Source organism: Serinus canaria, chromosome 12 (genome assembly GCF_022539315.1).
Source record: "Serinus canaria isolate serCan28SL12 chromosome 12, serCan2020, whole genome shotgun sequence".
Taxonomy (NCBI): Eukaryota; Metazoa; Chordata; class Aves; order Passeriformes; family Fringillidae; genus Serinus; species Serinus canaria.
Window position 1 is genome coordinate 16,283,114 of NC_066326.1, and position 12,285 is coordinate 16,295,398.

The window sequence follows — 12,285 nt, forward strand, 5'->3', positions numbered from 1 at the left end:
AATAAATCAGGGAGATGAATTTGGAATGATAAAATTCTTATCTTTAGGTTGCAGGGTTCAGTGTATCTCAAGTTGATAGTTATGTGATATTGCTGCCTTTCTGATAACTTTGAAATTGCTCACAGGAAAATTATTTGGTAAATTAATTCATAATAAATTTTAATAGATATTTTAAAAGCCATCTAAACTATAGTTCTTATGTCAGACTTGTGGAAAGGTCATTGAACTAAAATTTATCGTTATGCCCAAAAGAACTGTTGCATCTCTGATAATCTGAGTATATGTTCCAAGAGTACCACAAAGGCTAAAGATTTTATATATTCCTCTATTTTCCCATCAAATATGGCTGTTATAATATTTTCAATACTTCTTCTGGCATGGAAAGGCATTTTATTCACTTACCACTGTTACACTTTGGGCAAAATGAAGCCAAAAGTCAAGGAGCTTCTAATGGTTTACTCTGAGCTCAGTTACACCAAGATATTAATCAGACACCCTCCACTAAGGCATAATGGTAGCATGGTTTTGAAGAATCCCTGCTCTGCCAGTTTCTCTGCTATTTTGATTTTGTCTGGAAGGAAAACAAAACAACAAAATCATAGGCTGCAAGGCCAACAATTTGTCATATTTGATCTTCCCTGTTGTTCTGTACAGACATGGAGGTGCAGGTAGTCAAAAACCAGAAATGTCTTCAGGTTTGGGTGGGGTTTTTTTTTGGGTTTTTTTGGTGGTTGGTTTTTTTTTTGTTTTTTTTTTTTTTTTTTTGGGAAAGCAAACATCCAGCTGAATGTGTCTAAGAGCTCTTTGCTGCTGTGTGTTGCCAGAAATGGGGTTTTCTGTTACTATTTTAGAAAGCCTGTGTAGGAGTTTTATTGGGCTTGGGGGTATGGTTAGTTCTCAAATTGTGACGCAAGTCCAAAGAAATTTGGACAGATAAATTAATAAAATGAATGCATTAAAAAGTGATTATGAGTCCAGTATATTTGAAAATAGCTGCAAATTGACACTGGAACTCTGGGTGATAATATGAGAAATCAGACACAATTATGCACATAGGGAAAGTTTTCATCTCCCTGTAGAAGTGAAGATTTTAAAGAAGCTGGAAGTTGTGTATTAGACTCAAACAAAAGGAATAGAGCCATATTCCAGTGTACGTTGCTTTCATGTTTCCAGGTGAATGGCCTTGCAACACAAAGCTCAACTAGAGCACACTTAGCTTAACTGTCTTTCTTACAATCAAGAAAATAGATTCACCTGCAACTGCTGCTGATTTTTACATATTTTCCCCTGTGTGACAGGAGTTCCTCCTGAAGATTTTTTGTGTGTTTCGAAACCTGATGAAGATGAGTGTCTTTCCTCGAGACTGGATGGTGATGAGGTTGCTCACCAGCAAGTAAGTAGAGGAGCAGGTCTAAAATGTTGCCGTTCTGTGGCAGTTAAAGCCTGGGGGCAGTGTTTTTCCTCAGACTGAGATGTAAGGATCAAGACAGGAATTCTGGAGTGCTCATCCTCATTCTGCTGTTGTTGTAACGCTCTGGACCAAACCTGTGTGTTTGTGGGTTTGTTAAACTCCAGCAGCATTCTCAGGAGCTGCTCTGAGGGTGAGGGGCTGAGTGACCCAGCAGCTCCAGCACACAGGGTGAGCCCAGCTCCCCACACCAAGGGCTGTTTATGAGCCTCTCCCTCCCTTATCAGGGAATCCCTGCCTTGAACATCTGTTTTTTCCCATGAACTTCCCTCTGTAGCTGAGCAAGGAGAGACTCTTCTGTATTTTGGGAAAGGGGGAGCAAATCCCACCCATGACACCAAAGCATTCCACAGAGTTTCTTCTCTTTTCAGTTGTCATCTGCCATTTTAATGCTCCATTTTATCTCCATTTCTTGCTTCTGCTGGGTTAAGTACTGTGCTCTTTGGATCAGCAGCAGTGTTGAACACAGGGTGGCTGGAATGATCCACTAGTTCCCTTAGCTAAACTAGCTGTGGAATTCCCACTGACTGAATGACAGCTGGAGCATTCCTACTCTGAGGAAACACCATGGAAATGCTCCTAAAGGCTGCCTGCTCAGCTGAGCTGAATGCTCTGCAAGTCCACCCTGCTAATGAGAAGTGAAAGAAGTGGATTTCAGTAATTCAAGCGTAAAGATTCAATGAAGTTCTGTAAGAAAAAAGAAATCCACCTGAAGCATGGCTCCCTCAGATGCTGCAGGTTACCTGTTCCCTTGGGCATCATTTTGCCACAAAGCTTTAGACTGTCAGCTACATTTAGCAGTGCTGCTGGAGTATTGCTTGCATGTGAATCAGAGATGTGCTCTTCTTTTGGTATTACTATTGCCCTATCTACATGCCATTTATTAATTCCTGAATCTATCACGTGCTTCATTGCCTTTCACTAAAGTGTATGTAGCCACCAATAAAAAATAACACAGAATCAAAAATTAGCAAAATACTCACAAATATCTTGAGTTGAGTGAGATAAAGGACTACATAGACAAGAACAAGGACAGCTCAAACTTTTTTAGTTACTCTCCTCTGGGGAAAAACATTTCTGCTTACACAGGAGGAAAAGGGGTGTATTATTCCAGTTCCCTGGTGGTCATATGGCCCAGCCATGCAAAATAGAGACAGGATTTTAAATGCTCATGTGTAAATTCTAAAAGTTACAATAATAGTGAAAGTTCATAATCTTGTATTAATCAGTACAAATTGTTCATTAAAGCAAAGAACAGTGACTTGTGTGTAAATATCACAGAGATCACACAAAGAATGCACTTCTCTGTACCTGTAGTAAAACCAGCACCACCAACCACTGTAATATGCTGTATTCCAGATTCAAATGTTCTCTTTTGTTTTCTTTTCTTTGTTTTTGGCTGCAGTATTATAGTTACAACAGTTCAATACTTGTCTTCTGCCCTGCATAAGAATTTCACAGAAACGGACTTCGATTTTAAAGTAAGAATTGATTCAGAAAATGTTCTGACATCTTTTCAAACCAGCAGTAACAAAGGAACAGGAGCTGCCCTCTGCATTAGCTGATGATATTTGCAGCATTTATTAGAGTGTCTGTCAGGAAGATGACCTAACTGATAAAGGACAGGAATGGAATCTGCTGTGGAATTGATGGGAAGTAGAACAGATACAGTGTGAGATTAAATCAGGAAAATTGAGTCCCTCATAAAGGAAACTGGTAATTCCATAAGCATGGAGCCAATGGAGCATCTGTCTGATGGATAATGCAGTGTAAACTCAGGCAATGCTTTTCCTGAAGCTGGTGCATTCTCCCAGAGGTCTCTCTGGCTGATGACACAAAACCTGGAGGGACACAGTCCTAGGGAGTGTTGTCCCTGTGTCTGATGTAGTTGGAGATGGGCAGCAAGTTCACTGTTAGTAAGGAAGAGCTGCCAGACATGCACCTAGGGAAAAGTGCACACACCAAGCTGGCAAAAACCTCATGTCTTTGGGAAAACTGACCAAATTATGGGGGTCCTATGTATTACTTACTTTGATCTCTGGGGATTCTTGGCAGATAAAACCTGTTCAACCTACAGAAAAACAATTTAAAAGTTTGCTGATGTCACCAAGTTTATTCATTCTTGAGCTTTGGTGCAAAGAGGAAAACCCAGTGGCATTGCTTTTGTGGGGGTTTTCATTTCAGTTCCTACCAGGGTTTAAACAATCCATTTGTGCCTTTAGGAGTTATTTTGTATCTCCATAGTAGGAGACATATTGATGAAGTTACCCCTTGATTACGAAAAGGAGTCTGTCTTTCTCTACTTCTTTAAAACTTACTCTTGGAGTGTAATGTTATACAATTCCTTTGCTTGTCACAGGTGTGGAACTCTTATTTCAGCCTGGCAGTTTTGTTTATAAACCAGCCAAGTCTCCAACTAGAAAATGCCACACCACCTAAGAGGAAGAAGATTCTGGATAAGTAAGGATATGTTTTCTTGGGTTTCCACCTCAAAAAAGAGCCTTATTTTCCTCCCATAAGTCTCTGTGATTTATTATGAAGCCTGGGATGTGGAAATGCCTGGGAAATGAATAACTAGATCTCCCAATACAGCAATCAGTGATCAGTCAAGTTGTTTGATATTTACATTGACATAAATGTGAATTGAATTTTTTTTAACCATTTGATTATTTTTTCACATCACTGCCTTGCAAGTTTCTGTTCCCTGGGCAGCTGTGTCTCTGTTCTCTCTCAGGTATGGTGATATGAGAGTGATGATGGCCTATGAGCTCTTCAGCATGTGGCAGAACCTGGGTAAGCCTCTCCCTCTCTCACCTGACAACCAAAGCCGAAGGAAAACCCCATTTCTGTCAGATTTTTAAATTTTTTTCATGTTTTGTGGCATCACAGAATCCTTTGTTTCTCTGAAGAGAAGCACTTCTCCCCCCCAAAACTCTCTTCTGCTCTGTATTCTAGAGGAAAATAACAAAACGTTTGTTGATAGAGATCACAAATACAAGGATATAAGAAGGGATGAATCACTAAGAGAGCAAAGGGAGTGACACAAGTCAGATTGGATAACTTAATAATGTGGCTGCAAAATATTCACCAACCAAATACAAACATTTTATGTGTAGGAATGTAGGTAGGAGTTGCTATTCAAAAAATTAAAGACTACAAATGTACCATGGTGATAATCAGCTGAAGGGGAGCTACCTGTAAAATACTATGAGTAAAGAAGATTTTGTAATCTTTGAGAAAATATGTAAGCATATGGAGTAAGAGAAGAGGCACCATGTTACTGTCATAGTGCTTTCCCTAAGTGCACTTGATTCTAGATCAGTTTGCCCAGTCCTGCTTTCTACAGCTAAAAGAAACAACAAAACACAAAAAATATAAACCCAAGGCAAGCTGGACAAGGTTCAGACAATAGTTAGGAAAACTATGGAAGCAAGAAAACTGAATAAGCCTGATTTGTCTTGTACGACTAAAATGATACAGCCAGAACTGGTCACAGTTCAAAGGATCTGTGTGGAAAACAGAAGGCCCTCCAAGGTAACAGAGATCCAATACCCAGAAAAACAAACTGGACAAACTCAGCTGAGACGAGAGAAGCCAGTTTTGGATGTGTAGATGCAGACATTTATCACGGGATGCTGTTCCAAATCAGGCTTTGTTGAGTTTCTCTCTGCACAGTGCAGCACAGGGCTCAGAAGAGGCTTTCAGCAAAGTGCCTCAGGTCCCTCCTGGAGAAGATCCACTTGGTGCCAGTCAAGGGCAGTTAGGAAATCGAGACAGCAGTGGGGACCCAGAGCTCTGTAGTTCCTTGAAATCTAAAAGTGCTCTATTAAGTACCACTATCCTTACCAGCCCTTTCAAAATCTTCATGAATTGGAAGTACCCTGGCCTCTTTCCCCCCAGTTAGTATGTTTTAGTTGGGTTACTTTTGACAGTTTGAATTTCTTTGCAAAGAAAAATGCACTGACATTTTTTGCTGAAGGCTTTCACAGTGAAATTAAAAATGCCCTTGGAGACTTTGCAAGAAATGGTGTAAAGCAAATACTGATTTTTCATTCCTTTTCAGGAAAAGAATATTTGCTTTTGTAATGCTCATGCTTACTACTGTGCAAATGTCATTATTGCAAGGGTTCCCTATTTTCTCAGTGACAGATAGCAAAAGCCTTTATTTAATTACCATTGTTTTGTGTTGTACAGGTGAGCACAAGATTCACTTTATTCCGGGAATGATTGGCCCCTTTCTGGGTGTTACCCTTGTTCCACAACCAGAAGTCCGGAATATCATGATCCCAATCTTCCATGACATGATGGACTGGGAGCAGAGAAAGAATGGCAACTTCAAACAGGTGAGGGCACTTCCCAAGCTGTCCTTTCCTTGCTCTGTCTGCAGTGTCCAGCTGGAAGCAAGGAGTTTGTATTTTTTTATCTGACTGTCAATATGTCATGTAAATGTATATAAAATAGAAAATTCAAAACCTAATTCACAAGGCCCCCAAGATTGTTTAAACAGTGCAAGCTGCATTTCCCATGAACATGGGGAAGAGCAGGGGTGTGTTCAGCACATCACAGATGGGGCAAAGAATTTTGTAAGTGCTGGGCTATCACTGCTCCCAGTGGTTTCAGTTAAATTATTAGTCAGCCATTAAATGGGTCAGACTGAGAACCAAAAATGGGGATGTAAAGATTTAGCCAGTCTTTGTGAAAACAGTGCTCTCTGATTCTCTGTCTTCAGTTTGCAGCTAGGAAGTGGTATTGTATAATTAAATCATTATACCATGCCTTGAAACAGACTTTGTAGCTGTTTTTATTTTCTGAAATTGCAGCAGCTCTCTGGGAAGGGTTAAGTCCAACAAGAGCTCTGCAGTTTCTACCTGCTGTGAGCTCTGATTGCAAATCAGGGAGAGAAATCTTCCTCATTGTTTCCCAGTCATGGTCAGAGAATTGCTTAGATTTTCCACTGCAAACCAGATGCCTGAAGTGCAGAGCATTGCTAATGAAGGATGGGCTTGGTCTGGATCCTCAGATGACAGCGTTTCACTGTCATTGTGCTGGGGCAATAGTGGGGACCAGTATATGCAAAGGAGTGCTCTGAATGAGTAAATCACCATTAAATTATCATAATTCATGTCATTAGTTATTTGCACAGTCATTAAAATGCCAGATCTAATCTGTCATTCCAGGAGAATAGCAGACCTTTCCCATAACCTGATCTATTAAAGGCTGTGTGGAAAAGTATTACCAAGAGCTTGTTTTTCTTCCTCCGCAGATCCCATGATTGCTACAATTGTTATTATTTACTATTATTATTATTGCACTAGCATTTTGATCATAGTCCTCTTTCCACTTGTTTTAGCATAACAATAGAACAGTCTTCTCTGGAATTTACAGTATGAAGCATCTACAGTCACCTTGGAGTTTCTGGGCCTATTTATATTTTCTGTATCAAGATGAACTCTTCATAATCTTCATTTAATTTTTATATTCACTAATGTATTTTAAACTACAGCTCCAAGAACATTTCTTAAATTACCTGTGGAGCAAGTTTCCACAGTTTAAGAAGCATATATTGTAAGCTTCTAAGGTTTAAGATGAAATAATCTATCTGTGTAAGTGATTAGATAAATAGTTAAATACCCCAAGAGGTAATAAACCTCATTAACATTATCTGCTGGAACCAGGCAGTTATTTGCTTTCCAGTATAATGCTGGATAGCTGGACACAGGCATTACTGATTTCTGTAATCACTGTAGATCACAAAGGGAGGGAGGTGGTTTTTTTTTGTAATTCTGAGCTTCTGTTCGCCTTTTGAATATTCAGTTGTGTGTCAGAAATATAAAAACCCTGAAAATTCATTTTCAAGCCCTTTTTTCATTTTCTTCAGTAGTTCATGTTTTTACAAGGTTATTTTTTCAGCAAGGCTGGATAACAATGCAGTCTGATTCAGGGATGAAATCAGGTCTCCCTTTAATGATTTCAGCAGCAAGAGCATCAAGTCCATTTGTGTGCCACTGGCTGTTTTGTTTTTCTTTCCCATCTTTACCTCCTTTGCAATTGGCAGCTGAAAATGTATAGAAGTTCAAACTCTGCTTGTCTTTAAATGAAAGTAAGCAGTGTTTCTGCAAATAGTTTCAGCCTTTGGGAGCCTCTGTCTTCACTAGTAGTGAAACTGTCTTCTGTGAGATTTCTGACTTCATGAAGTTGTTTTTGTTTAATGTTACATACATCAATTTCTGCACTTGAATCAATTTTATGAGAATATCTGATATCACACTTGATATTTAGGGTGGTAATTAATATGTATGCAAAATCTTTCTAAGAGAAACATAATAATGCTGGTGTGGCCCTTCATACAAGTGAAAGAAAAAGCAAAAGTGTCACATAATCATAGAGAGGCTTAAAAAGTGGGGTTTAATGGACAAGTAATCTTCTAATATAATGATGCCTGGGTGATTGCAAATCAATTCCACCAGCAGAACCAGCAGAGCAGTAGTGCTGGATATTCTGCTGTAGCTCAGGATCCAGTTTACCTGATGTGCTGGTTCACTGGAAGAGTCTCTGAGTGATGGATTTGGTCTCTTCCTGCAGGTGGAGGCCGAGTTGATCGATAAGCTGGACAGCCTGGTGTCTGAAGGAAAAGGTGATGAGAACTACAGGGAACTCTTCAGCCTGCTGTAAGCTTTGCCAGTTCATGCTCCTCGTGTTGTGCAGGGCCGCTGGAAGAGTCAGGCACTGATCTGTGCAGCCACAGATCTTTGGGGAGGGCAGGAGGGGCTTCCTGGCTTCCATGGAATGGCTCAGCAAAGTAGTGCTGGAAGTAATGCAGAGACCTAAATTCTTCTTTGTCTTCTCTCTGTGACATCTAATAAAAGGCTGCACAGGTTATCATCCTCCTATCAAAAATTCATTTGCTGGAGGAGCCAGGGCCCTTCTCTTTCCATAGCAGTGAGTGAGATCCTGGTCTCAGGAGTGTTTAGAGAGACACTGTATTATCTGCAGAGTCAGGCCTTGTTAGAGCAAAGGAGATTTTCCTCAGCATTTTTCTTTCTTTCCTCCTATTTTTGAAGGCTATGTTTTGGCTAGGTTGGTTCAACAGTTGCCACTTGCTTCTCTCAGACTCCATTGTGACACTTCCTTTAACTCAAACAATTCACATTTAGAAGGATAAACTTAAAGATTTTGTCTGACTTTACACTTCACTACCTTTGATTACTGATCTGTCTCTAAATTTAATTTTGAGTGTTCCTAGTTTATTTCAGGAGAAATTATTTTGAACTCTTGACAGTCCAGAGCAGTTAACCCAAATTTTTTAATACTCTAGTGAGCCAGAGAGATCATTAGCAGAATTTTAGCCATATATTCCAATTTAACATGGCCTCCAATAGCACACCAGCTGTTTGAGGCATAAACCTTTGTCTTGCTGGAATCAGTAATTCTGTTTCTGAATTTGCAATTGCACATTCATTCATTTCAAGCTAGATAAGCCTGCCCATCCCATGTGCTTATCCTCAGGAAGTATGGAAATGTATTCAGTTTGGATTTGTGTATATTCACCCTTGGGAAGTCTTGGATGTTATGTGTACAGATAAAGTAAGTCTATTTCAGGGATAAAGGAAAGGAAATATCTTTTTTTTTTTTTTTTTATCATATGGCAAGAGGAATAGTTTGCTTTTGCTGCATTTGAAGACATTCATTACCTGAAATGTACCACCTAAAAATTCAGGGACTGTAGCTTTTTACTCATTTTTAGGTGGTAGTGATTGGATGCATTACCAAGAAACACAGCCTGGACTTCCAGCAACCAGTTAGTTTAATCTCCCACCAAGTTGTCTGAGAACAATATGAGGAAACATAAAATTTGTGGAAAAAATTCCATACATTAGTAAGTGCTGTGTGAAGAAACCAGTTGACTCTGAATTTTATTGTCTCAACTATACTGCTGTAAAGGGAATTGGCTCCCTCAGATGCAAATCATCCCAGTACTGAAGAGTTTGCCTCTTTGGAGGATGTGACACCCAACAGAATTTCTTTCCTAGAAGTGGCAGATTCTTTGATTGGAAATCCAGTTTCAGGAAACTGGCATGTAAATTTGCTTTCTTTTTTCACTTTTTAAACACAATGTTCATTGTTCTCATTCCAGCCTTCTCTCTTCCTTCACAACTGTGTGAGATGGGTGCTCACTGTACTGTCTGTGCTAGGCAAGAGCAGATTGCTGTTATTTCCAGTTTAAATACAATGTGAATCAGGGTTGGTTGGTTGCTGATTAGCAATGAAAATTTATGGAGGGATGAGCAAAGAAGAAATATTTGCAGTAGGTTTGGACTCCTTTTCAGTTTCTGACTGCTGGTAGTGGTATTTAAGCTGCAGATAATATTGTGAGAATCAAGTATTGCCATGAGTGTTGCTCTTTTTCATATCTGTTAAATGGCAGTGTGAGGATATTTTTCCTTTTCCTGTCAATTCTGTAATTTCCTTGTCTTTAATTCATGCTGCCTGGAGTAGAACCCAACTCTTTGGGCCTTATCCCAGGTAAGATGCTAATTCTTCTGGAATTTGTTGTATGAGGGAGAAAGCAAGTTGTCTCCATCAGTCTGCATGCCCTGTACCATTTCCCTGGAAGTCTCACTTGCTGCCTTTCCATCTCCAAACAGTTTGCTGGAGAAGATTGAGCAGGAGACTTGGCGGGAGACTGGAATCTCTTTTGTCACATCTGTCACTCGGCTCATGGAGCGTCTGCTCGACTACAGGTATCTGGCACCTGCAGGGACATGGTCTAAGCATAAGAAGTTTGTCAAGACATGGCACCAAATTCCCACAGGGAAGATTTTTATTGACTATCAAGCTGCATACATGCAAGCCAACACATCACTGCTGGGTTCTGATCCTCATCTCATTCTTGTGTGCTCGTTCCTGATAGTTTTGTAGTGAGGTTTATTCAGGTTATAAAACATTAATTCCTTCTGTCACTGAAATTATCTCACCTAATTCAGCAATATAGATTTAATGCAAGAGTGATCCACAAAGCCTCATTGAACCAAGGTGTGCTGAATGCCTCATCCAGGCCTGCAGGGCTGGAGAACTTCCATCTAGAAACTCTGACACATCAGCTGGTGGCTCATGAGCAAGATTTCACTATAAATTAGGCAGCCTTTGTTTAGTTTTAAACTGAAGTTTGCAGGACTGTTGTGTCAATGCAGCTGAGCTTTGACTTAGTTAGAAGGAAATATTTTAACTTTAGATTTATATATACACACACACTCAGAGGGTTTTTTTTTAATAATAGACAATTTGAACCTATATAGAACTGCCCCAGATATTTCTATCTTTAGCCTACTGACAGGAGTTCAAACAGTTTTTTCTTCTTCTGCTGCTCATTAGAGGTGAAACCCTCTGACTAGGCTGGGTGTTCTGCAGTCCCAAATCCTTTTCTGTGCTTTTTAGTTTGCTCTTTTTGTTATCCCTACCAACTTGATCCAATCTCCTGTGTTTTTCCTGGCAACAACTGCTCTACAACTACTGTGCACAACCAGGTACTGGAGGCACATATAAAGGGAATGTAGGGAAGCTGCTTGGGGTTTTTTGGGGGGCAAGGTGGGGGGTGTTGTGTGGTTTTGGTTTCTGTTTTTTGTTTTTTAATGATAAACAGCTGCCAGAAGGCAGCTTTGACACACAGGTACACATTTCCATGCTTAATTGAGAAGCACATTCCAGTTTTTAATTGATTTTCAATCTGCAGCTTATTTGTCATTCCCAGAACAGGGAACTGGAATGTGGCATTGGAATTTAGAAATACACAGACATTTCTTAGAGTCCAGCTGCCAGTCAGTAGCTGCAGTAGTTCTCAAGATGGTTTGCTGTGTCACTGCTTTAAAAATTTAGTCTCTTGTACTGTTTTTTGAATAGAAATAATTTCCAAAATATTCCAGAAACCAAAGATAAATTTTGTGATTTAACTTACCTATGCAAAAGTTAGAAATCTAGTCTAAATCCCTCAGCTTGTATCCTTGTGTGCCACACCACACTGCAGAGCTGCATTTATGGAAGCCAACTAGGACTATATGTTTACATCTGGATAAATAAGAGTTTTTACTTTTGTAGTAGATCTTGCATTTGGACTATTTTTGACATTGTATCTGATTTTTGTTCAGATTCTTGTGAGAAATGAAGGAACAGTCATTTCAGGACCTTGTTCACAGATGCAAACTTGTAAGGGGACACTCAGTTCTCACATCATCTAAGCCCTAATATGGAAATTTTTCTTAGAGGAACTTCATAAAATTAAGTATATGATTATCTGTTGTTTGTCATCCAAGGAAAGTCTGGAAGAAAAGATAGCTTCAAATCTATTTTAAAAGAACTGTTTTTGCAGATGTTTGTTTCAACACTGCTCTGCTTTCTTAGGGACTGTATGAAAGGAGATGAAACAGAAAACAAGAAGATTGGCTGCACTGTTAACCTAATGGTAAAGGTGTTTCCTTTATCTCTTTGTGATACTGTGCAATCTCATGGAAACTGGGATGGGAAAGGCCGGGATAGGAATCTGTGTCAGGCAAGTGTAGCTTCAGAATCCAAGCACTGGGATGACAGAAGAAAATGAGGAGGATTGTGAGGATCCTCTGGAGGCCTCTGATCCAACTCTCTGCTTTAAGCAGGGCCAGATAGGTCAGGCTCCTCAGGGCTGTGTCCAGCTGAGTTCTGTGTATCCCTGCGACACAGGTTCTACATCTTCTCTTACCTCTTCTTTCAGCTTTTGACTACCTTCCTTTTGAAAAAAAAATCATGCCACAATAAAATCAGTGGGTTAGATCAGTGTGAGTGTGAAA

At 39.7% G+C, this 12,285-nt stretch overlaps 1 protein-coding gene across 10 annotated transcripts in view; it reads left to right on the top strand.

Annotated features, from left to right (window-relative positions):
• The window catches only part of DOCK3 (dedicator of cytokinesis 3), a 181,216-nt gene that overhangs the window by 134,599 nt on the left and 34,332 nt on the right, over positions 1-12,285 (top strand). For all 10 annotated transcript variants that reach the window (XR_007778606.1, XM_050979181.1, XM_050979182.1 and 7 more), the window contains 8 exons: positions 1,299-1,393; positions 2,874-2,949; positions 3,828-3,928; positions 4,203-4,261; positions 5,663-5,811; positions 8,051-8,136; positions 10,114-10,209; positions 11,864-11,924. Coding sequence is in view for 9 of the 10 variants with exons in the window: in XM_050979181.1 (XP_050835138.1) it covers positions 1,299-1,393; positions 2,874-2,949; positions 3,828-3,928; positions 4,203-4,261; positions 5,663-5,811; positions 8,051-8,136; positions 10,114-10,209; positions 11,864-11,924 (723 nt within the window). In the remaining variant the exon portion in view is untranslated. The remainder of the gene's footprint in view (positions 1-1,298; positions 1,394-2,873; positions 2,950-3,827; positions 3,929-4,202; positions 4,262-5,662; positions 5,812-8,050; positions 8,137-10,113; positions 10,210-11,863; positions 11,925-12,285) is intronic.